This window comes from Sphaeramia orbicularis, unplaced genomic scaffold, assembly GCF_902148855.1.
Source record: "Sphaeramia orbicularis unplaced genomic scaffold, fSphaOr1.1, whole genome shotgun sequence".
Classification (NCBI taxonomy): Eukaryota; Metazoa; Chordata; class Actinopteri; order Kurtiformes; family Apogonidae; genus Sphaeramia; species Sphaeramia orbicularis.
Window position 1 is genome coordinate 21,254 of NW_021941676.1, and position 24,968 is coordinate 46,221.

Below are 24,968 nucleotides of genomic sequence, written 5' to 3' on the forward strand. Positions count from 1 at the left end.
TACACACACATACACACACACCTACACACACACACACACCTACACACACTCACACACACATACACACACACCTACACACACACACACTACACACACACACACACCTACACACACTCACACACACATACACACACACCACACACACATACACACACACACGCACACACACACACACACACACATACACACACTCACACACACTCACACACCTACACACACTCACACACACACATACACACACACACACACACACCTACACACACTCACATACACACACACACACGCACACACATACACACACACACACACATACACACACACACACACCTACACACACTCACACACACATACACACACACACCTACACACACGCACACACACACACACACACATACACACACACACGCACACACACCAACCTGCTCGTGGTACTCGATGCCCATGCTCAGAGTGTTGATCAAAATGGCGATCATGATGCCTCTGCCAAAGTACTTGCTGTCCACGATCTTCCTAAAGGTGTCACACACCAGCCTCCAGAAGTGAACCACTTTGGCCGCCGTCTTGCCCAGCCTGCGGTGCCTCCTCCTGGGCTGCCGACTGTCCCTTCTGTCCCTGTGGTGGAGGTCCTGGGTGAACTCGTAGACCCCCTCGCTGTCCGAGTCTCCGGGGGTGTCGTTGCTCTCCGTGGCGCCCTCGGACTCGTTTGGCCAGGGCCTTGGCGCAGTAGGGGGCAGCCGTCCGGGTCCGGCGTCAGGGCGGCCGCGTCCACGGCGCCGCTGGAGCGGCTGAGGTCACGGACCGAGAGCTGGGCTGAAGCCGACAGGGAAAGGGCACACGGAGAGAATGAGACGAAGCAGGAAACATCTGCACCACTGTGACAAACTACACCAATAAGTGGTTTACACCAGGGCTGGGCAGCTCATGTCAGCTCAGTTCCATATTCAGCTAAATCTGATCTGCAGTGGACCCAACCAGGAAAATAAGAACAGAAGAACCTAGAAATAATGACAACTGACAATTTATGTCTGTGTTTTAGTGCAAAAAAAACATTCAATTATGAAACTACTTATTTTTATAAACTAGCCAAAAAAAAAAAAAAAAAAGAAAAAATGAAATTTAAATTAAAAAACGTAAGAAAATCAGTGTAATTTTCTCAGTCTTCTTCCTCCACTTCTCATTAGTCCATGTGCATTCTGGATCAGATCTCCAAAGACACTAAACACTGAGGAACAGGAAGAAAAGAGTTCAAACTGGACTGAATTTAATACAGACATTTCAGGTTGGACACATTTGTTCAGGTTAGTGACATTTTATTGGTACAGGAGAGTTTGGAAATGGAAAGATTTTCACAGTTTAATGTGATTTTTTGCACTAAAACAAAGGGGAAAAAAAGTTCTTAATTCTAGATTTTTTTGGCTTAATTCAAGATTTTTTTACTTAATTGAAGATTTTTTTTTTTTTTTTGCTTAATTCGAGATTTTTTTTTTAACTTAATTTAAGATTTTTTTTGGCTTAACTGAAGATTTTTTTACTTAATTGAAGATTTTTTTTTTTTGCTTAATTGAAGATTTTTTTTTTTTTTTTTACTTAATTTAAGATTTTTTTGGCTTAATTGAAAATTTTTTTTTTACTTAATTGAAATTTTTTTTGGGCTTAATTCAAGAGTTTTTCCTTAATTCAAGCAATTGTTTTTTTTTTTTTTTTTTTGGTTCAATTCAAGACAGTGGAATTTTTGCACTTGTCAAAAACATCCCAGGGGCTGAACTGGACCCTTTGGGGGGCTGCATTCGGCCCCCGGGCCGCATGTTTGACCCCCCGGTTTAGACCATTTGTCATTTCCAGTGAATGTGCCGTGAACAGTATTTGTGGATGGTTGCGTGTAAATCAGAGGGAGTGTATCTGATATTGATCGTCAGAGTGTGTGAGTCATGCCTGCTCTCTACACATCAGCCTGGATCGCTGCCAGTTTTTCCACTGTCCGGAAAACCTAAGCAGGAATGACTGAACTTTTGCCGAGCTCACTGCTTTTAAACACTTGGCCGAAGCCACAGTTGGCTGCGAGTTCATGACATAAAGGATTAGCATTTATTGACCATAATTAGCACAGTTTGTGTCTCTGACAAAGACAAAAGCACTTTGGATGGTGTTATAATCTGAGGCTTAATCACGACAAATCAATCCCATACTCCTCTAAAAGGGTGACTGAAAACAGGAACCCTTCCAGTGGTCTATCACTTGATTTGCTTGAACACACTTTTCAAATTAAACGCTGATTCTGAGTGAAAAAGATACTCCTGTTATTTTCACTTCCCATTATGTCTTCCCCTTTTTCCAGTCTCCCACTCAGCGCAGCGAACTCACATGAAACTAAAGAAATAAATGCTGTCCAACTTTGGAATTGTGGATAGTGGAATGCATATCTGCGACCAAGAGTGAGGAAACATGGCCAAGGATTTTGTTCAGGATTTTTCCAGCATTATGGACAATTCACACAAATCTGCTTCTTTCATGTGCAACGCTGTTAAAGTTAGATGTAAGTGAAAAACTTTAACAGCAGGGTGGACAATTCCACATCTGTCCATGCCCGTCCAGGTCTCAGGAAGTACTGTCACATGACACGTTACAATTTACAGAAATAAAATGACTTCAATGACTGCTGCGTGACGAGCAGACTCAAAATGAACAGAGGTTTTTTTTCACTTTACGCACATGTACAAAACATGCTGTTCTCAAAAGAAACTGATACTAAATGAAACACAGGGCTTTAACTATGATGTTAAACTACAACTGTGATCCACATTGGATAAAAATGTTTAAATGATACGTTTTTAAGAACACAAATATGTTGTGCTTCTCATTTTGTTCAGTAGTCATGGTAAAAGACTTTGCTGGAACTCAAACTACGGTGGCCCAGAGGTGCAACAGGCCAAAAAATTATCCACTAGACAAAAAAAATTATCTACTACAAGAAAAAAAAAAGAGAACAGCCTAAAAAAATTATCCACTAGATGAAAAAAATTATCTACTACAAGAAAAAAAAGAGAACAGCCCAAAAAAATTATTCACTATAAGAAAAAAAAGAGAACAGCCTAAAAAAATTATCCACTAGATGAAAAAAATTATCTACTACAAGAAAAAAAAGAGAACAGCCCAAAAAAATTATTCACTATAAGAAAAAAAAGAGAACAGCCTAAAAAAATTATCCACTAGATGAAAAAAATTATCTACTACAAGAAAAAAAAAGAGAACAGCCCAAAAAAAATTATCCAGTATAAGAAAAAAAAAGAGAACAGCCTAAAAAAAATTATCCACTAGATGAAAAAAATTATCTACTACAAGAAAAAAAAAAAAAAAAAAGAGAACAGCCTAAAAAAATTATCCACTAGATGAAAAAAATTATCTACTACAAGAAAAAAAAGAGAACAGCCCAAAAAAAAATTATCCACTATAAGAAAAAAAAGAGAACAGCCTAAAATAAATTATCCACTAGATGAAAAAAAAAAATCCCCTGTAAGAAAAAAAAGAGACCAGCCAAAAAAATTATCCACTAAAAGAAAAAAAAAGAGAACAGGCAAAAAAAAATTATCTACTAGCCCAAAAAATTATTCACTATAAGAAAAAAAAAAAGAACAGGTGAAAAAATTTATCTACTATGAGGAAAAAAAGAGAGCAGCCCAAAAAAATATCCACTATAAGAAAAAAAACCAAACTTCATCCACCTTTTCAATTACGGGGGCGCTGTTTACCCGAAAGGTGCCTTGCTTTAAAATTAAGACCACCACAAAAAATAAAAGGATAGGCTGAAAAATTTTAAGGCTTTCGGCTAATGTGGCTAATGCTAAGGAAGTACCCCACCGGAAGTGGAGGTCGTGCGCTAAAAAATAAAGTTATTTTAAAATATAGATATTTACATTAATATAGTTTGCAAAGCAGTTAAATGATTAAATACGGTTCCAGTGTCTGCTCCAGGTTAGGCATGGGCGTTAAATGGTTAAGGTTAGGGTTAGGGTATGGTTGGGGTTAGTTTCAGTGGTAAATGGCCCTTGTGTGCACTGTGTGAAGGTTCGTTGCTAAGCTAATGCTAACGCGAAAAGTTGACGGGCAACTTTGTGTTATTTTATTTTGAGAGGAGGAGAAGAGGAGCTTCCTGTGGAGCTCCACTATCATGGCATCGCCCATTTGTTTGCAGGTAGACCTCTGCTCCTCAACTCAAACGGAGTGTCTTCACTAACACTAGATCAAGAAGGACATTTTGTGGAGATACAGATGTGTGCCGTGGTACCGCAGTGCCTCGGCACCTGGCAACGAGCTGAGCTGTGGTACCGAGCCATGGTACGCGGTGCCGTGCTGGGGTACCTGGCACCGAGCCGTGGTACCGCAGTACGTCGCGGCACCAGCCGAGGTGCCACGGCACCAGGTGTCGGTGCCGCAATATGCACTTGCTGTCTCTCAACAAATGGGCGATGCCATGATAGTGGAGCTCCACAGGAAGCTCCTCTTCTCCTCCTCTCAAAATAAAATAATTTTAGAACTTCTTGTAGCGAATATTCATCAAAAATGATATTGAATGTCAGGCAGTTGAACAATTCAACACGGTAATCACACAATTGTTTACTCGCACTGGTAGTTCACAAAGTTGCCGTCAACTTTTCGCGTTAGCATTAGCTTAGCAACGAACCTTCACACAGTGCACACAAGGGCCATTTACCACTGAAAACTAACCCCAACCATACCCTAACCCTAACCTTAACCATTTAACGCCCATGCCTAACCTGGAGCAGACACTGGAACCGTATTTAATCATTTAACTGCTTTGCAAACTATATTAATGGAAATATCTATATTTTAAAATAACTTTATTTTTAGCGCACGACCTCCACTTCCGGTGGGGTACTTCCTTAGCATTAGCCACATTAGCCGAAAGCCTTAAAAATGTTTCAGCCTATCCTTTTATTTTTGTGGTGGTCTTAATTTTAAAGCAAGGCACCTTTCGGGTAAACAGCGCCCCCGTAATTGAAAAGGTGGATGATGTTTTTTTTTTTCTTATAGTGGATATTTTTTTGGGCTGCTCTCTTTTTTTTCACATAGTAGATAATTTTTTTCACCTGTTCTTTTTTTTTTCTTATAGTGAATAATTTTTTGGGCTAGGAGATAATTTTTTTTGCCTGTTCTCTTTTTTTTTTCTTTTAGTGGATAATTTTTTTGGCTGGTCTCTTTTTTTTCTCATAGGGGATTTTTTTTTTCATCTAGTGGATAATTTTTTTTGGGCTGTTCTCTTTTTTTTCTTATAGTGGATAATTTTTTTTAGGCTGTTCTCTTTTTTTCTTGCAGTAGATAATTTTTTGTCTAGTTGATAATTTTTTTAGGCTGTTCTCTCTTTTTTTTTTCCTTATAGTGGATAATTTTTTTAGGCTGTTCTCTTTTTTTTTTTCTTGTAGTAGATAATTTTTTTCATCTAGTGGATAATTTTTTTAGGCTGTTCTTTTTTTTTCTTGTAGTAGATAATTTTTTTCATCTAGTGGATAATTTTTTTAGGCTGTTCTTTTTTTTTTCTTGTAGTAGATAATTTTTTTCGTCTAGTGGATAATTTTTTGGCCTGTTGCACCTCTGGGCCACCGTATCAAACACTACACATATGCTAATGAACTTTTATTTAACATACATATTACAACTGAAGTGATATATACAGCTAATAGCAGAGCATATTTTACAAATAATTTGAGTGTACGTAACCTTTCTATATTCTTGTACTGTTGAATAATTAGTTCCTACAGATTCACAGACTTAAAACATCACTTATACAAGCAAGAAAAAAATATTATTACAGTTAATTGTGCATTTACATATGTTAGTTCTTTTTAGGTTTCATTTTATGCTGATCATATCTTTATATCTTTTTTCCTACAAGTGATACTGAAAATTAGCAAACAGTTCCATAAAACAGAGTTCTTAAGCTAAAAAATTAGCCCATTTGAGAAAAGGTAGGTGAAACGTATTTATGACACTGATTTTCACTTTCACTTGATCTAGATCAGGGCTGTCCTACTCATTTCAGTTCAGTTCCACATTCAGCTAAATTCGATCTGCAGTGGACTAGGTTTTAGAGCGAAAAAAGTACATTTACATTATGAACAGGTTTACATCTACAAACTATCCTTTCAAAAGATGTGAATAACATGAACAAACTGAAAAAATCTGTGTAATTTGAACACTACTCTGCCTCAGTTTATCATTTCCACATGTACATTATAACGTACAGATCCCAGTGGATCTACAAACACACAAAACATTTAATAACAGACAGAATATTGGTAAAATTGTACTGACTTCTCTGAAGACATTTCAGGTTGTTCATATTTTTTGTGAAATTATACTTTGTTTTAGTGTAAATACATGAAAATATTTCCATTTCCAAACAGAAACCTTGTCAGCTGTCATTATTTCTCTGTTCTTCTGACAGTATTTGACTTCTCTGACCCACTGCAGACTGAACTGGTCTGAATGTGGAACCTGAACTAAAAGGATTGAAATATCTTTGTGTAAATTTTGCATTTCATAAATTCATCCTCAGGGCCGGACTGGACCCTTTGGTGGGCCAGATTTGGGCCCTGGGCCGCATGTTTGACACCTGTGGTGTGGCCCATCGCTCAGTAAACACGAGTGCCTTTGGTCTTCTTTCTTTGCTGACAGCGGCTTCATTCAGACAGACCATGCTGCTGTCGTAAACACAGAACTGATGGTCTCAGTGAATTCACCTCCATTTGAAAATCATTTTTCACATCCTTCAAAACCACACCTCCATTCACTCAGACATATTTTGCTCACCCTCACTGTCAGTGTAATTCACAGGTGTCAAACATGTGGCCCAGGGGCCAAATCCGGCCCGCCAAAGGGTCTAATCCGGCCCACGGGATGAATTTGCAAAGCGCAAAAAATGACACTTAAGATATGAATCAAGACATCAATCAAGGATGTCCAAGTCATTTTAGTTCAGGTTCCACATACAGACCAATGTGATCTCAACTAAAATAATCGCATAATAACCTCTAAAAAATGACTCCAAGTTTTCTTAGTTTAATGTGGAAAACATAATATTACATTACACCTAAAAATAAGTAATGACAACTCCAAATTTTTCTCCTTGTTTTAGTGTAAAAACTGACAGTAAATGATGAAAATATTAACATTAACAAACTATCCTTCAACAATAAAATGAAAAAAACTGACATTTTGGAAGTGAAATTTTAACATTATTCTTCCTGTTATTAAATATTTTGTGCCTTTGTGGATCCAATCTGTAATATACATGTAGAAATGCTGAGTTGAGGTGTAATATTGTTAAAACTGCACTTATTTTTCTGAAGAAATTCCAGTTTTTTTCAGGTTATTCACATCATTTTTTTTTTTTTTGGGATAGTTTGCAAATGTACATATTTTTATAATTTAATCTTGATTGCACTGAAATAAGGAGTTAAAATTTGGAGTGGTCATTATTTCCAGGTTATTCTGCTATTGTTTTACTGGTCCGGCCCGCTGCAGATCAGTTTGGGCTGAATGTGGCCCCTGACAGAACCTGAGTTTGACAGTCCTGGTGCAGCTGACATGTGTTCACTACCTGTGGCCGTGTGCGTGTCCACCAGGCTCTGCTGACATCGCTCTAGTTGCATGGGTGGGATGTTGAGGTTGAAGCTGATGTTAGTCAGAGTGCTGGCAGCAACACTTCCTCGTCTGGACTCTGCTAACACTCTGGCCTGCAGGGTCGGGTAATTCTTCGGACCTGGAGCTGCAAAGGGCACAGAGTTCCTCTTCATGGCCCTGCCCGTGGGGGCCGGGGCCAGGGAGAAGGGCCCCGGGGCGGTGGGCGTACAGCAGAAACTGTCCGAATGATAATCCATCTGGTAAACGCTGCCCACGGAAGAAGACCCGGCAGCTGCTGCTCCACAGTTGGATAAAGTCGCCAAGTTTGTATCAGATGTTGCTGCGATTACTGATGGAGGCGGAGCTAAGGCCAGATGCCTGGTGCAGGTGGTCGCTATAAGCGCCCCCCCACTGTTGTTGCTGGGGGCAGCCTCCGCGTCCAGCCCCCTCACGCTCCCCCCGCCCCTTACGCTGCCGTTCCCCAGGTGGTAGTGGTGGTGGTGGTGGTGGACCATATGATGCACGGACACAGAGCCCTGTCTGGAAGACTTCCTCCTCCTCCTCTGGCTTTGGTTGCGTTGGGGGTCCTGCGCAGGGGGGGAGGCGGCGATGTTGAGCCCGGCACGCCGAGCCAGAAACCTGCATACGTGGGCCACCTGCTTGGCCCCTTTCCGGATGATGTGGACCAGGTATTTGAGCAGCTCGTCGTAGCAGGAGCCGGGTTCAGAAAGAGAGGCCAGGGTGCTGGCGTTGGACATGAAGCGCACCCGCTGCTCCTTCATCAGCTGACTCTCCCTCTGTTTGGTCTCGGAGAACTGAGTGGCGATGACCACCAGGCAAAGGTTGATCATGAAGAAAGAACCGATCTAAGAAGAAGGACACACCTCATTAAAGTCTGTCAGTATATTCACACACTGGGTGAAAAAGGCAGACGTCACAAAGAATGCCAGTAAGTCACCGACTGATATTACACTGTAAAAAAATCTGTAATTTAACTGAATTTTCACTGTTTATTTCACAGATTTGTCCTGTATTTTTCAGATACAGAAAAATATCAATGAAATGACAAAAACAGACTGTGATTTTACATGTCAAATGTAAAAGAACATGAAAAAAACTGTAACTGTGAAAAAACAGAAAATTTACATTTTTTAAAAGAAATGTTTTCCTTTTTCACCGAAAAATCCAGTTAAAATACATTTGCAAATGTATCATAATTTCACAAATATTTCTTTTCTATTTATGAGATTAAACTGTTAATTTAAAGTTTAATACTGTAAAAAAAAAAAATAAAACCAGATAAAATTACTGACAGTTAACGGTAACAGAAGTATTTGTTCTGTCAGTTGAACCAGACTTGTTTGTTAATTGACAAATATCTTGTGTAATTACAGGAGGTTTCACAACAAAAATGTTGAATAAATGTATTTTTGTGAATGTATAACATGTATAAGCACTGATAAACTGTCCAAATACAGTTTTTATCAGTGGATTGGACAACTGAGTCTCACTGAAAATTATTTATATATATATTTATAGGGAATTGGATTGTTTTCATACATGTAAATATTCTTTATTAAACATTAAAAAGTCAAAAAATATGCAAAATCTCATGTAAAGTTAGAGCAAAAAAATGTATTTTAATTATGGAAAATTGCCGTATTTTATGAGATGGTTATTTTCTGTTATTTTATAGTATTTTTTTGGCACTCCTGCTGCCGGAATATTGCCATTTTTTTACACTCTTTTTTTTTTTTTTTTACAGTGTATGACTTTGGTATGATTATGTAGTGACACTTACAATGATGAGCAGGATGAAGTAGATGAAGTTGTAGAAGGAGTGAGCATCCATCACAAAGTACATGATGTCCACCCATCCCTCCAGAGTGATCACCTAGAGAGGAAAAGGAAACGAGTGAGATTAGGATTTAGAAAACATAACACAAAACCAAACCAAGCAAACAAACAGTAGAATTAAAATAGGGATTAAATGACACCAGATTTCAGTTCCAAGTTTCCAAATAGCAGCCCTCAGCAGAAGGCCAATCCTCAGGACTGCTGTGTTGTGCTTTAGTGCTTTACCCCACACAGACAAACCAGAGCAAAAGACAGATTTAGGGAAAAATTAATCTCCAATCTGGCTTTCGTCCCCCAAAATTAGCCCCACCACCCCTTCAGATAGACAGCGATGAATGAAAACTCCACAAAAGGCTTTTCAGATGATGTGGAGATAGCAAACAAATGGTGTTGAAAACATGAGCCCACAGTCTGGTGGCATGGCTGTGGTGACCTGCTCATCCTGTAAACCCTGTTTCACCAGCCGGCAGCCAGCAGCCTGTCCTTCCAGCTCCATCTAGTTCAGGGTGTCAAACTCATTTTAGTTCAGGGGCCACATTAAGATGAATTTGATCTGAAGTGGGCCGGACCAGTGAAATAATAACATAAATATATATAAATAACGTCTACTCCAAACTTTCCTTACATGGTGAAAAAGTTGACATTTATAACTGTTCTTTAAAACAATGTGAATAACATGAACACCTTAAAACTGTTAAGTACGTAAGTGCAATTTTAACAATATTCTGCCTCAGTTTATCGTTGACGTCATGTTCATCACAACTTACAGATCACAGTGGATCTACAAACACACTAAATATTCAGTAACAGGTTGAATAGTATCAGATGTACACTTACATCTCTTCAGACGTTTCAGGTTGTTCATATTTGTTCAGGATATTTACGTTTTCTGTGAAATTCTAGTTTGTTTTAGTGTAAATACAGGAAAGTTATATGAAAATATTTACATTTATAAAAAGAAAAAATTGGAGTTGTAAGAATTTATAGGTTATAAGGATTATATTTTTCCCGGTCTGTATGTGGAACCTGAACCAAATTTTCTGTGATCATCTTAAGTGTAATTTTTGCATTTCACAAATTCATCCTGTGGGCCGGATTGGAACCTTTGGTGGGCCACATTTGGCCCCCGGGACGCATGTTTGACACCCCTGCTCTAGTTCCCTTTCCTTCCCTCTAGTTCCCTTTCCTTCCCTCTAGTTCCCTCTAGTTCCTCTAGTTCCCTTTCCTTCCCTCTAGTTCCTCTAGTTCCCTCTAGTTCCTCTAGTTCCCTCTAGTTCCTCTAGTTCCCTCTAGTTCCTCTAGTTCCCTCTAGTTCCTCTAGTTCCCTTTCCTTCCCTCTAGTTCCCTCTAGTTCCTCTAGTTCCCTTTCCTTCCCTCTAGTTCCTCTAGTTCCCTTTCCTTCCCTCTAGTTCCTCTAGTTCCTCTAGTTCCCTTTCCTTCCCTCTAGTTCCCTCTCTTCACTCTACTTTCTTAATCAGCTGTTTTCACCTGAAATATGGCGATCCAGGCGTAACAGATGTTGTCAAAGTTGATTGCTCCTTTGAAGGGGTTGAAGGGACCAGCAGAACAGTTGGTGTAGTACTGGTTCCAGTTGACGCAGGTGGTGTTGTCAGTGCTGTTGTAGGAGTACATGTCCAGGTTACATTGCAGGCCTCCTTCCTCGTAGAGCTTGGGTACCGAACCACAGTCCCTCATACCGTTGTCTCGTGGCTGAGAGCAGATGAAGGGGTTTTCATCGTCGTTTTCAGTCTTGTAGTAATTGGCCAGTCCTACTGACAAAGGGCTTGGACAGAGACAGACAAACAAGAACTTTGACATTTTTCTTTTTTATATTTAATATTTCTTTTTTATCTTACATGTTAGAGGTTGGTGATGATTATGACACATGATTATGCCAAGGACATCATGGACATTTCAGAACAAAATAAGAAAGATTAAATGAAATTTTAGGCTACTTCTTGGAATACACTATTGAAGTGACAGAGACATCACTAAAGAATGTGTCGGTGAATCATTAATACCATACATTCCTACACCAGAGAACATACAGTGACAGAGTGTTCCCACTGGCAGGGCTCTGTCTGGTTCCAGTTCCAAAACCTAATGTGGAACCACTCAGCATATTCACTGTAATGGGGGGTGGAGAATGGAGGACCCAAATGCAACACACAGATGATCAACAGTTCAGATGTCTTTATCAAATATTACACATGACCAACACATTGTGGGAGGGCTCAGGTGAACAGATGCACGTTCTGGACTCAGACCCTGGTCTCCCACATGACAGGCTAGGCCCTGGTAGAGCAGAGGCTGAGTAAACCAAACAATAAGTCAGATGAGATCCAGGAAACAGACAGATTCCGTAGTCAGGAGCAGAATGTTGAGTTTTCTGGAGCAGGGACGAGAAGACGCGTTCGTAGCAGAAGGCCAGAAAAAACAGAAAAACAAAGGAAGCGGGTAGCACTGCCACCGTGGGAATGCTAACGTAACAGAAGGCTTCGATGGCTGCGGACAATACAGAGCACGCTCTTGGAGAAGCCAAGAACAGGAAACCCCAAACAGCCCCAGGTGGACGAGGACCAGGGACAAAACCAGCACATCTGGTAGACTGCAGCAGAAGGCTGGGGGGTTTACCGGGACCCAGACGAGGAGGTGGAGTCAGGAACAGGCTGTGTCGAAACCACCGAGTCAAACCAAAGACAAACGCTGGAGAGTGGAGCATGCTGTTAGTGGTGATGTTACATCTGACACTCCAGCCCCCAAGCCTGTGTCCAGCAAACGGAGTGTGTCCAGTTGTCCACCCAACTCGCCCCATCTCAAATGTATCCACACAAGCACTTTCTGCAATGGTTTATCCACAAATACAGACACATACTGTATATATATATATATATATATATATATATATATATATATATATATACATATATATACATATATATGTATATATATATATATATATATACACACACATATATATATATATATATATATATACACACACACACATATATACACACACACATATATATATATATATATATATATATATATATATATATATATATATATATATATATATATATATATATATGTATACAATACCTTATTGATATACCACAGCTGATCTACTGACACTTTGTTGTACCACCAGTATGACTTCACTGATATACCAGGATCTTGTACGGATCGTATTAAATGGGAGTTAAATGTGTGACTTTGACTAGTTCTAAAATGTCGGATGGACATCATACATCATGAACCAAAATGGAGAAGAAAAAATATAATGTTACAAGTTGTTTTGCTTGAAAAATCTTTTATTTTTGCAGATGTATCCTAATTAGTACTGAACAGTCAGTGTCAGGTTTGGTTGGTGTGTGTGTGGTTTAGATGAACTCACACCTGTCTGTGCTGAACTCAGAGCAGAGGTCAGATTCCACCTAAAAGATCTCATTTTACAGCTTTAGAAAGTAGTTGTGGTAAAGAGCCCAGCAGAAAAAACTGATTTTGAACCTGGGGGACTTTTGTGGTCCAGACATGCTAGCCTAAGAGTGCAGGTGTTAAGCAAGAGCTGTGCGCATGTAAAAGCATGAGCTGTTCTTAGAATTAGCTTCTGGAGTGACTGACATGTTCTGCCCAGTAACGACCATTAACCAATAATAAGCAGACGACGAATGATGTCATTGAATAATGGGAGTCTCCAGAGTCACTAAAGACTATAAAAAGTAACAAAGGAAACTCTTTTGGCAGCTTTTTCTCTCTGTGACTAAATGTGTGTTTGATGCTAGATTCTTTTTGTAACTTTTTTTTATTTTTGCCTGAAGCAATAAATCAAGCTATTGATTTAACTTTTTCAAACCTCAAACCTTCTTTTGGTGAGGTCTTCATTTTCTCCTGGTTTGGTCCATCTATCCCAAACATAACTGGTGAGTTAATTTAATTTACGCGACCCCCCCCCTCTGGTAGCAGCCTAAATGCAGTAGTCCACCATTGGTCTGAAAATCTCTAGAACACGCAGCCTTTTGTCCAGATAACTGGAGATTTTTTTGGTACTGAGGTGGTTTAAAGTTAGGGAAACTGGGGCAGTAGTAAATTAATTGTGGTTTTTGAGGTTTACTGCTTGCTGCATGTTTACAATCCGGACAGATTTATTTTATCTGGTTTTATAATACCTCAAATTGAGATTTTGGGATAATACTTGAATAATTATTCTAGGAGATCCACTAGCCCACATGTAACATACCAGCAGATGTCAGGGTTCCTAAATGAGCTGTCGAACGGGGATTTGTCTGATCAGGTTTTTGGTGAAGCCAACTGGCCAGAAAGACTGGACACATTCCTGGGGCCTCATCGCACCAGCACTAGCTGTTAGGACAATCTGGCAAAGAGCAGATGAACCAGAGCTGCTTCTACTGGCCAGCTGACCTGACACACCTGTGAGCAGCACAAGGAGCAGGTGGTTGAACCATGAGGTGTGGAAGGTGAGGGAGGACACAGCTGTGAAGCCAACTGGGACAGTTCACAGCAAAAAAAAAAGCAAAAAGAAAAAGTTGGTTACAGCTGGAACCAAGAACATTCCTGTAATCATCTTGTGTAATGTAGGCTGTGTGGAGGAAAATTAACAAGTGTGGAATAATGCCCTCCCACTTCGGTTCCACTTTTAAAATAGGTGTGAACGCTGTGACTTCGGCTAAATTCAGCCTGCAGGTAAATGTGGCCCAAATCCGATTTTTTGGCCCATATGTGACCTGAATCCGATCTGTTAAAGACGGTTTGAACAGCACTAATCTGATTTTTTAAACCCAACCCAGCCCACTTTCATATGTGGTCCTAAATCCAATACGCGTCTGATATTTTGTGAAGTGACTTCAGTCTGAACGCTCAGGTCCTCCATATTTACTTGCGTTAACACAGTGCATGTCTGCGTGGTCGCGTATTACGTCAGGACCTCTTTTGCGTGTGCAGATCACTTCAGGGTCGCATTCAGTTCGTACTCAAAACTGATAGAAGTCGCATTTAATGGATGTATTATGAACGAGCGCACGAAATAAATCGGACTTCACAAAAATCCGAATTGTGCATTTGAGCTGCTGTCTGAACGTAGTCTAAGGGACAGTGTGAGGCGGTGTGGTAATATTAGCTCTTAGCATCCATGTGTAGTTTGTTACAAGAGTCCAAAAGTCCACGAACTGGCCCAAAGTGTCAGCTATATCTAAACCTAAACTACCGACGGAAGGCTAAATCCATAATTCATTCACATCCATGCACCAGTGTGGGTTTTCAGGAGTTTCAAGGCCAAACCGACCCACTTTTTCTATAGAGGAGGAATTTGAGTAAATGAAACAGCAGCTAGCTCTTAGAATGCCTTTGTATTGGCTCTAGGTTCAGGTATATGTTGGTAAGTAAACAGAAAACACTTCACTTTAACAATATGCTAAATTCAAATTTAAATCAGAGAAAGATTTATTAAGGTAAAAAAAAAAGTGTGCTGAAGCTGAAAATGTATTTACCTTTGTACAGGAGTGATAAATTGAAATTAAAATAATTTGAAATTAAAATTGCATTTTTCTTCCTGACACAGAGGTAGTCTATTGTTAGGTTTACACTAATTTAACATATTACACTTCTAAATTAGGTTTATTATTTTCAGCTTGAAACTGGATATTTGTGATTATAGTGTGTACTGGGCTCTGCAAAATCATTATCAGTCATTATTTCTCTGTTATTCTGATAGTATTTGACTGGTCCTGTCCACTGGAGATTGACTTGGTCTGAATGTGGAACCTGAACTAAAAGGATTGTTCATTTCTTAGTGTAATTTTTGCATTTCATAAATTCATCCCAGGGCCGGACTGGACCCTTTGGTGGGCCGGATTAGGCCCCTGGTGCACATGTTTGACACCTGTGGTCTATGGGCTCCAGCTGGCCACTTCCTGCCCTCCATCACCACCCACTGACGCTTGGTGCTCTTCTGTTCCTTTGTTTAATATTCCCTCTTCAGAACAGATGACTCATGGGCCCAACCAACTTAAACATTTGGGAGGGAAGGGTTCCCTCAGGTGGTAGAACCCATCGAATCTACTGCGATGGAGGGGCTGTGCCGTCAGATGAATGGAGAATGAACACAAGAAGAAGATTAGATAAGTGTCCACATTATTTTTCCCACCCAACCGGCCCAAACTCCACATTAACATGAGCCGGCCCATCGGGAATCCTCCTGACTCTCCTGATGAGTCACTCTGGGCCTGTTCAACCTTTGAGCTAAAATGTGCTTTCACTGGGTCAAAGTTCACTTTTCTGCCACTGTAACCGGCCTCAGGTGTTTCACAATAAACAGGGGCTGAGGACCATGTGCATAAAAGGATCAAATATGTTGGTTTATTGTGTCACTAATATTCCACAAGACTCAGTCTTTGCTTGTACAGTTAACCCTCTGGTACCCCGTCCACCAAGGCCCTTACTAAGCACCAAGTGGGCCTTTTTGGCACACTTGTGGAATAATGTCCAAAAAATGTTCATACAGTTTGTTTTTAATTCTTTTACACTTTTTTCTATTTCATCAACTTGAGCCATAAATAAAAATACCAAATACTCAATAACTGTCACATTTTTTAACCCTTTAAATGCAGTGTTTGTAATGTAAACAAACCATTTTTTTGATGCAAAAAACACAAAAAATTATTTCTTTCAATATACTCCATAAAAAGTGGATCACATATTATTAGATTTTTTCCTCCTGGCATATGTCAGTGATTAACTCCAACATTGGTTAATTTGCATTATTATTTTTAGCGCTAGGTCAAATGTTCAAAAATACTAGCATCTGTCACCAAGTGTGCGTAAAATGCACACCTATAAATCAAACTATTAAACATTATATATTGATTTATTTTTCTGCTGTAATTTGATTTTATTTTTGTAAATCCAGGTCATCCCTAATCATACAGATCAAATAATCATTCATTTTAGATTTTTTTAACCCTTTAAACGATCTCTTTTCATCATGATGTCACTGCATTTTTTGATGCAAAAAACACAAAATATGATTTTTTTTCAAAATACTACATAAAAATTGAATTACATACTATTTGATTTTTGCAGCCTGGCATATGTCAATGATTAACAGCAACATTAACAACGTTAATAAATTACTTTAGCCCCTCCCCTCTTAAATGAAGCCCAGATCTCAGTAAAAGCAGGATTTATGCCTTAAAGGCTTTGGATCCAAAACAGTGGATCTAATGTTAGAAATAGTGCGTTTTAGGCACACTGGGCAGACAGATGCTAGTCTGCTCATTTTCTTTTGTTTACAATGTGCACATTTGAGTTGGTGGACAGAATTTTAAAGATTATGCACAAATGAACAACTTTTGAATTCTAACCTTATTTAAATTGTGAAAAATAATTTGAAGTTTTTTAACACAAAGTGCAAAGTGTGCGAAAAAAACACACCTGGATACCGGAGGGTTAACAGCAGCAGCTCCGTGTATGAAACACGTTGGAACAGAAACACAGGAATGCACATGGTTTTCCTGTCTGTGGTGTCTGTACCTGTGGATTTTGCCACACACCTGGTATAATGTACAGTGTCCATGTGTGAAGACCCACAGCCTGCAGGTTTTAATTCTGTGCAAACACTGCAGCGGCTGATTTCACTGATTAACACTGGTTCGAACACATAGCAGGGACTAATCAGTGAAGCCAGCTGTAATTGTGTTTACCAGCCTGGGGCCAAATGGGAGGGAGACCCCAGTGTGCAGACACACAGGGACGACTGGCAGACCTGACACACTGCAGTACTACGTCAGGTACAGGTCTGTCCAACTCACTTTAGTTCAGTTCCACATTCAGCTCAATCTGATCTGCAGTGGGCCGGACCAGGAAAATAACAACAGAATAATATAGAAATAATGTCAACTCTAAACTTTTCTCTGTTTTAGAGCGAAAAAAGAAAATTTGCAGTATGAAAAGGTTTACATCTACACACTATCCTTTCAAACAATGTGAATAACATGAACAAACTGAACAAATCAGTGTAATTTGAACACTATTCTCCCTCAGTTTATCATTTCCACATGTACATTAGAACGTACAGATCACAGTGGATCTACAAACACACACAACATTTAATAACAGACAGAATATTGGTAAAATTGTACTGACTTCTCTGAAGACATTTCAGGTTGTTCAGATTTGTTCAGATTATTCACATTTTTTGCAAAATTATACTTTGTTTTAGCGTAAATACATGAAAATGTTTCCATTTCCAAACAGAAACATTGTCAGTTGTCATTATTTCTCTGTTATTCTGACAGTATTGGACTGGTCCTGCCCACTGCAGACTGAACTGGTCTGAATGTGGAACTGAACTAAAAGGATTGGGCAGATGTTTAGTGTAAATTTTGCATTTCATAAATTCATCTAAGGGCTGGACTGGACCCTTTGGCGGGACAGATTTGGGCCCTGGGACACATGTTTGACACCTGTGGTCTAGTAGAACGGGTGTGTGTATTTGTGTGTGTGTGTGTGTGTGTGTGTGTGTGTGTAGGTGTGTGTGTGTGTGTGTGTGTGTGTGTGTGTGTGTGTGTGATATCAGAATTTGTGTGAACACACATTGTTGGAGGTTCTGTTAATTTCAGAGTGCAGTCAGACACCAGGTCCACTCCACCTCCAGCCCTTCCACAGGCCTGCTAACAGCTGTTCTCACCTGGGTTTCTACTGGGTTTCTGCTCACATGTTTGCCAAATAAAACCAAAATGTCAAAGTGCAACATTAAAAATCATTTAAAGATCTGGTATTAACAACATTAACCATGAAGCCATCAGTACCTAGATGACCTACAACACACTAACTGTACCTTCAGTGAAGCTGGACTCCTGTACAGTCAGCCAGTTCAATGACATTTAGGAATAAGAGTTTTTTTTGTTTTGTTTTTGTTTTGTTTTTCATACAGCATTTCATTAATTGGTCCAACAGGGTTTGGCCATACCATTTCTATTCAGGTACGTCTAAAACATGTCCAAGTAATGTCTAAAACCTACTGATGTGCAGGTACTGAACCCACCCATCCACTGTCTGTACTGTATATAATATATTATATTTATACTAGTGCGTTGAACATGTGGGGAACCACGGGTTCTAGATGTGGTCGTTTTTATGCTGGGGAGAGCTGACTTCTGGGAAAAGATGTTAGACTATATTTTATAAGTACTGATATAAAAGGTAATTGGTAAATGATGATATTTATTATTTTACATATGATAGTTGATGTATTTTGATAATAACTGTTTGAACTGTGATAGTTATTATTTTACATATTTAGTTGATGTAATAAATTACAACTGGTACTGATGAGATCCTGGAATTCCTCATTGTCAGTAGTGAGGGTGGGATGGGAAAAGAGGATGTTTTTAAAATCCACATCCCGACCCTGAACGGCAGCATCCTGGTCCCCCCGTACGGGTATCTGTTGTGTTTGCACACATGCTGTACCGCATGTGTCCAGCAGTCACCGCCAAAGCATTCAACGTGATTGGAAGTAAGTAAATGTTATTTATAGAGCACTTTTCACCGACAGAGTCACAAAGTGCAGAAAATGAATAAATAGTACAAATAAAACACAATAAAATACAATTAAAAACAGTTCAAATATGATAAATACGTAAAGTGCAGTCAGTTTGTAGTGGCCCTGAGTCAGCTGGGAAATGAAAACGCCTGGAAGGCTGTTGTATTCCAAAATGACTAAAGTCTGCCAAAATACTGATCCTATCAGTTTGTCATTTTCACTAGTCTGTTCCTTGACCAAAAATACACAAGTATGGCACACTGCAGCAGTCAGCTGTGTACGGATTATGTGTGATACCTGACACACACACACACACACACACACACACACTTTCCTTTTCAAATATAAGGTATATATGACCAGCTGTTTCCAAATCACTAAAATAAGTATTAGTAATGCTAGAGAAGTGAGAGCAGGGGTTAATAATGTTCCGTTCATGGTTTTAGACCAGTTCGACTGGAACCATAAATCCTCTGGTGGAAAAATACTGACCTCCAACATGTAAGAGGGATCTGTAAAAACTGATGATGATGACAAATAAAATGTGCCGGCTCACCAGTGCCGTTCTGCATGGACTGAACTGACTGCAGTGAGATGTCATAAATCCTATAGAGTATAATGGAGTCAGGATGACACCAAACATGAATAAGTCATGGGGGTCCGTGTTCCATACAGCATGGACCACATGGGTCCTGCTCATTCTTCCACGGCTGGTCTCTGCCTCATTCATCACTGGGATGGGAGCCTATAATCAGGAAGCTCATTCATTTCAGCGCTTTGACCCAGTTCAGTCCCAGAGGTCAGGGTTTAGTCCCAGTCTTCCCTTGACCTGTGGTGGACCTGTTTGGATCAAATGGATCCAGTTGGATCTCAGACACTGCCCATAGAAGTCCTGACAAACCCTCTTTTAGAACTCTGTCTCCTTCTGTGGACTGCATCTGAAGAAACAGGAGCTGGACTCATTTCTCTCTTCTTGTTAAACCAGTAATAAAGGAATTTGTTATTCGCTGCTGAATTTTCAGTCCTTTCTCAAACATTTGAAGGATAGTTCTGCTTCAGTAAGAAGTCACAGTTTTGAGTTTACTTTTATTGATTGCATAATTTTTTAAATATTTATTTTTTAAGGATTTGAATAATAAATAGTGCAGCTTTAAGGGAAAGGTTTTAATAGTTTAGATGTTTTTAGTAAATGTAGTCATATTTCATAATATTTCATAATAATTTCATAAAGATTTTTTAAGCATTACTGAAAAAACTTTTTTTTTTTTCAGATATTCAGTTGTGTATTTCCATTTAACATTGTGTGAAAATCTGCATCTACATCCTGGTCTGGTTACCATCTGGTAAACCCATGTGTCATATTATCATTATAGGGATTCCCCGAGTGTTGAAAATGGACCACCAGGGCTCCAGACCCAGCAGTCATGTCATGGGATGGGATGGGATTACTTGAGATTAAAGGTAAAAAAAAAAAAAATTCTACCAGTGGAGGTCAGTGAAATTATATTTTGGTGGTGTAGAATCCAGGTCAGTTTCCAGCTGCACCACAGCCACATACCCCCACTAGTGTTCAGACTTTTGGGTAACATGATAAAACTGTCAAGACTGAGTAAATGGGTCCAAATAATTACACTGCTGGAAAGAGTAACTGTTTGGTTTCGTTAAATTTCTTTATATGTTTACATATTTTTTGTCTAATTTTATTGATAACAGTAATTAGGGATGCACCGATTCTGATACGAGTATCAACTCCGATACTCAGTGTGTGTGCTCATATTCGTACTCGTAAAAGTAATCCAATACAAATGCACCGATCCCACTTGTGTCCGTGTGCCATTCCCAGTTCAGTGCAGCAGGTACGAGGAGGAGGAAGAATGTGTGTGAGTGTGAAGAGTGTGGAGACTGAACCAAAGAAATGGTCAAAGTAAGGCTGACAGTTCTGTTCAGACACAGATACAGACGCAGCCTTCTGTCCTCTGTTTGGAATGTCTGGGGTCACTTCAAATCTGTGATGTTAAAATGGGTCATGAGTCAAAAAAGGTTGGGAACCAGTGCATTAGTACAACAGAAGTTAAACTATGGGATAAATGCTGTGGTTATGGCTCCTGTCAGGGTTTAAAGGCCGCTCTCCCACGTCCTTGTCATTAGTTTAATGCACTGAGCTCACCTGACTGTTCGCTAAACCCTGCGGCGCCGCTAACACCTGTGGGCCCATGAAAGCTAAACAATGTGGGCCCTACAGAAAATTCAGTATCTTACCGATTTGTCGGAGTGTGGGGGTGTACGTGGGGGTGTACGTGGGGTAGGGGTAGCAGGTGTATACGTGGGGGTGCTGTCCATACCTGAAGTAACTAACGCTGGCGCGAAGTGAAAGTGAAACTTACCATGCTTTCAGTGTCTGACTCCTGGCTTCTGTGCTTCTATTATGCAGCGGACCTTCCACAACATTTTCACACCTTCTAACCTGTATCCACTGGACCCCCTCCTCTGCTCTATGGCCCCCCCAGAAATGCTGGGCCTCATGCATTTGTCATGTTTACCCCCTCTTTACGGCGCCCCAAACTAAACCACCCAAACATGTTTAAACTCCACTTGAATACAGATTATTCAGGGTACTCAGCCTGGGTCATGTAGAACTCCTTTATTTAAACATTCACGCTTTTGTCAAATTATTTGATGTGATTCCTTTTGTCTTCTTCTTCATGTGAGACGGGGGGGCAGCACCCTAGCGCCCTCTACTGACGAGCTGCCACTGACTTCTATATGCATTAAAACGCCTGCCTACAGAAAAGTACAAGATACTTGATTTATTCCTTAACCCTTTCATGCACAGTGGTCACTGCAGCGGACACATATTCTCCAGCTGTTCTCTTGTATATTCATGGGTTTAGTTGTTTTTATTCCATGTCCTCCTGAGACCCAGCAGTGCATTTCTGTCCTCTGTAGGGGACTAAAGTTTGACGGTTTTAATTAAAAAAAATGCTGCTCACTGCAAAGGACATTCCATTAAAAATAAATAAATGAAAATAATTTTAAAAATGTATCTGAATAACCTGTTGGATTATGCAGTTTCCAATCAAGATGACTGTTTAATGTAAAAAAGCTAAAGATTTTCACTTTCCTGGGTCTATGAGGAGGATATCAACAACACAGTGGACGCTCATGCATCATCTACACTGACATTCACAACATGAATGGAACTCTGCTGTTCTAGATAAACCTGGTCTGCACTAACATGTTTGAATGGAAATCAACTGCTAATTTTCTCAAACAAAAAGTTTTTGGTTTTTTTGTTGTTGTTTTTTTGCGCATTATCTCCATAACTAGTATTACAATATGATGAAATGTGAGAAAACATCAGATTAACTGCATTAAAATTGTTTTTATTTCATAGTTTTAACACAGTATGTCACTTTATGATGATGGGTTTTAAATATATGTTTCTTTGCTTCAAAAATTAAACGTATGCTGTCCAGCTGAGAGGACATTTTTGGAACTCCATGAAAAATAGGTTCATAAAAAAATTCAATCGCACAGTTTTTTTCATGCTTATAGAGGAATAAAAATACTCAGGAAAACAATCTTAATTAAGGTTCTCATAATTCATGCATGAACGGGTTAAATAAAATGGAACCATGTGTCCTAGTCTGATGTACTGGACAGAAACAGTAAAAATGATGGAACATTATGACGGCTGACACATGAGTATATGTTTACGTTGTAAAACTAGACTCACAAGGATAAGTTGTCTTCCAAAAAGCAGCGGTTTCTGAGCAGGCCGGCCCACAGCTGGACGCCCACGATTCCAAATATGAAGAAGACAAAGAAGCAGAGCAGCAGCACGTTTCCCAGCATGGGGAGGGTGTCCAGCAGCAGGGTGACCAGGATACGCATACCTGAAAACACACACACACACACACACACACACAGGGAGGTGGTCAGTGAATGCCCCATGGACCTGGACAACCTGCATCCATATCAGGGTCAGAGCTGAGATCCACACCTGTGGATCTGTGGAACCTACTCTGTGTTGAAATAAAATCTTTGACAAGCTGAAGTTTATTCAAAAAACTTCTGAAAAATCGGACCAGTGGTCCTGGAGCCGACAGCTCCTCCTGTCTGTTATAATGGGGACACGTTTCAAAGTGGCACCAAATCCAGAATCAGACCCGGATCTAAATAATTTCACTAACTTTTGTTGACATCATCATACAGAAGCTGTAGACCAAGTTTGAAGTCAATCAGAACTGGAGTTTCAGAGAAGAAGACGATTGAAATGTTTGTAACGGACGACAGACGCCGCTGCCGGAGGCTGCATGACGACAAAGGCTGACAGTCTGTCAGCTGGGAAGATAACACTGGATGTGCCACAAACAACAGTGTGCTCCTGGTTAACGCTTGTATAATGTTTATCTGTTTCTTTGCTTGAACCTGATTATTTTCCAGGTTCCAGGTTCCTTTCTTTGGACATGTGGGTAGATTTGTTTTGCAGTGGAGGTGATTGCTTTGGCGTTACAACAAAACATACACTGAACATGTTAGACAGGTACTGGATCGAGCTTCCAGACAAGAGAAAAAGTGCTCAGCTTTCCTATCCCACAGTTTGGGATGGAAAAGGTCATTGTGTCTCCATTCTTTTCTGGATTTGAACTTTTCCTAAAAGCCCATCCAGGGACTGCTGCTGCAAATTAGCTTTTGCTATCAGCACTATGATGCATGCATGGGACTGCTGTGTTACAGCTGGTCTATGTCTTTTGTATCTGTCCCTATCAAATAAATAAATAAATAAATAAATAAATAAACCTCTCTGACTATAATAAATATTTTATGAAACAGGCAGGTTGATACGAGCACCTCTGCCGTTCATATCTGTAAATGCAGACCTATTCCAGCACCCTTTACATCAGCACAATTACACATTTTTATTCATTCAGTTAAATAACACACTCACCAGTGAATGTTACAGCATTTTTACAGTTTAATGAAAACTGAAATAATAATGAACAGCAGAGCTAACAGCCTACCAATAGAAGCTCAGTGTTTTACACCAAACACAGTTTAATCGCTCAAAACAGGGTGATTTATAGAACAGCAGTAATGGGCTTTACTTATGAACAGCACTGGCTCTGTTTATAAAGCTGACAAACTCAAGAAATATAGCATCTGAAGTAGTAGGGGGGGTGTTTTCTGCTCACAGAGAAGGTTCTGGGCCAATTTCAGATAATAACAATGATCATTAAAATACTTTTAACAACACTGTAAAAGTAAAAGAGATCCCAGCAGTAAAAGAACAACATCAGTGGACAAATAAAGGTTGTAAACTGAATTGAAAATAATGAACTATTAGGCTGATAAGGTCAAGCTGAATTAAAGTGGTGTTACCAAGGCTAAAAAAACCAAAACTGTCCTTTTATTGGTGTTTATATCAAAATGTGCTTGATTCTTCTAAAAAGTGGTCCATTAAATCCTATGGCTGTAACTGAATGAAACCTTGGAGCGATGCTTTATGGAGTGGACAAACATGCAGACACTAGAAGGAGGATCCATCCAGCTTCATCACAACATTCAACAACATACGCCACAGTCCTTTATTTCAAGTCACACCCAATCATGTCTACATTTTGTTGTCAGTGTTGCCAAACAGCGATTAGCAACAGCACCACCTTTTCCCAGCTCTGAAAAATAGTCACGTCAAATAAATGGTTCAAGCTGAACTAAGATTATGAGAAACACTTAGTAGCAGTAGTTAACGTAAAATAAATAAATAACAACAACAACAAGGTAAATGATAAAGCAGTTAGCATGTTGTTACGTTTCCCCCAAAACAAAACCCAACAAAACATGGACTGGGAAACTACACTGTAAAAAAAAAAAACCTGTAAAAAAACAGTAATATTCCAGCAGCAGG

General features: G+C 39.6%; 1 protein-coding gene across 1 annotated transcript in view; it reads right to left on the bottom strand.

Annotated features, from left to right (window-relative positions):
- Window positions 1–419: 419 nt before the first annotated feature.
- LOC115416782 (voltage-dependent T-type calcium channel subunit alpha-1G-like) overlaps window positions 420–24,968 on the bottom strand; it is a gene marked incomplete at its 3' end in the record, with an annotated part of 49,693 nt that continues 25,144 nt past the window's right edge. The window contains exons 2-7 of the mRNA XM_030130648.1: window positions 22,797–22,956; window positions 10,984–11,278; window positions 9,440–9,532; window positions 7,616–8,504; window positions 750–810; window positions 420–714 (exon numbers count right to left, since the gene is read on the bottom strand). Of these exons, the coding sequence (XP_029986508.1) occupies window positions 420–714; window positions 750–810; window positions 7,616–8,504; window positions 9,440–9,532; window positions 10,984–11,278; window positions 22,797–22,956 (1,793 nt within the window). The remainder of the gene's footprint in view (window positions 715–749; window positions 811–7,615; window positions 8,505–9,439; window positions 9,533–10,983; window positions 11,279–22,796; window positions 22,957–24,968) is intronic.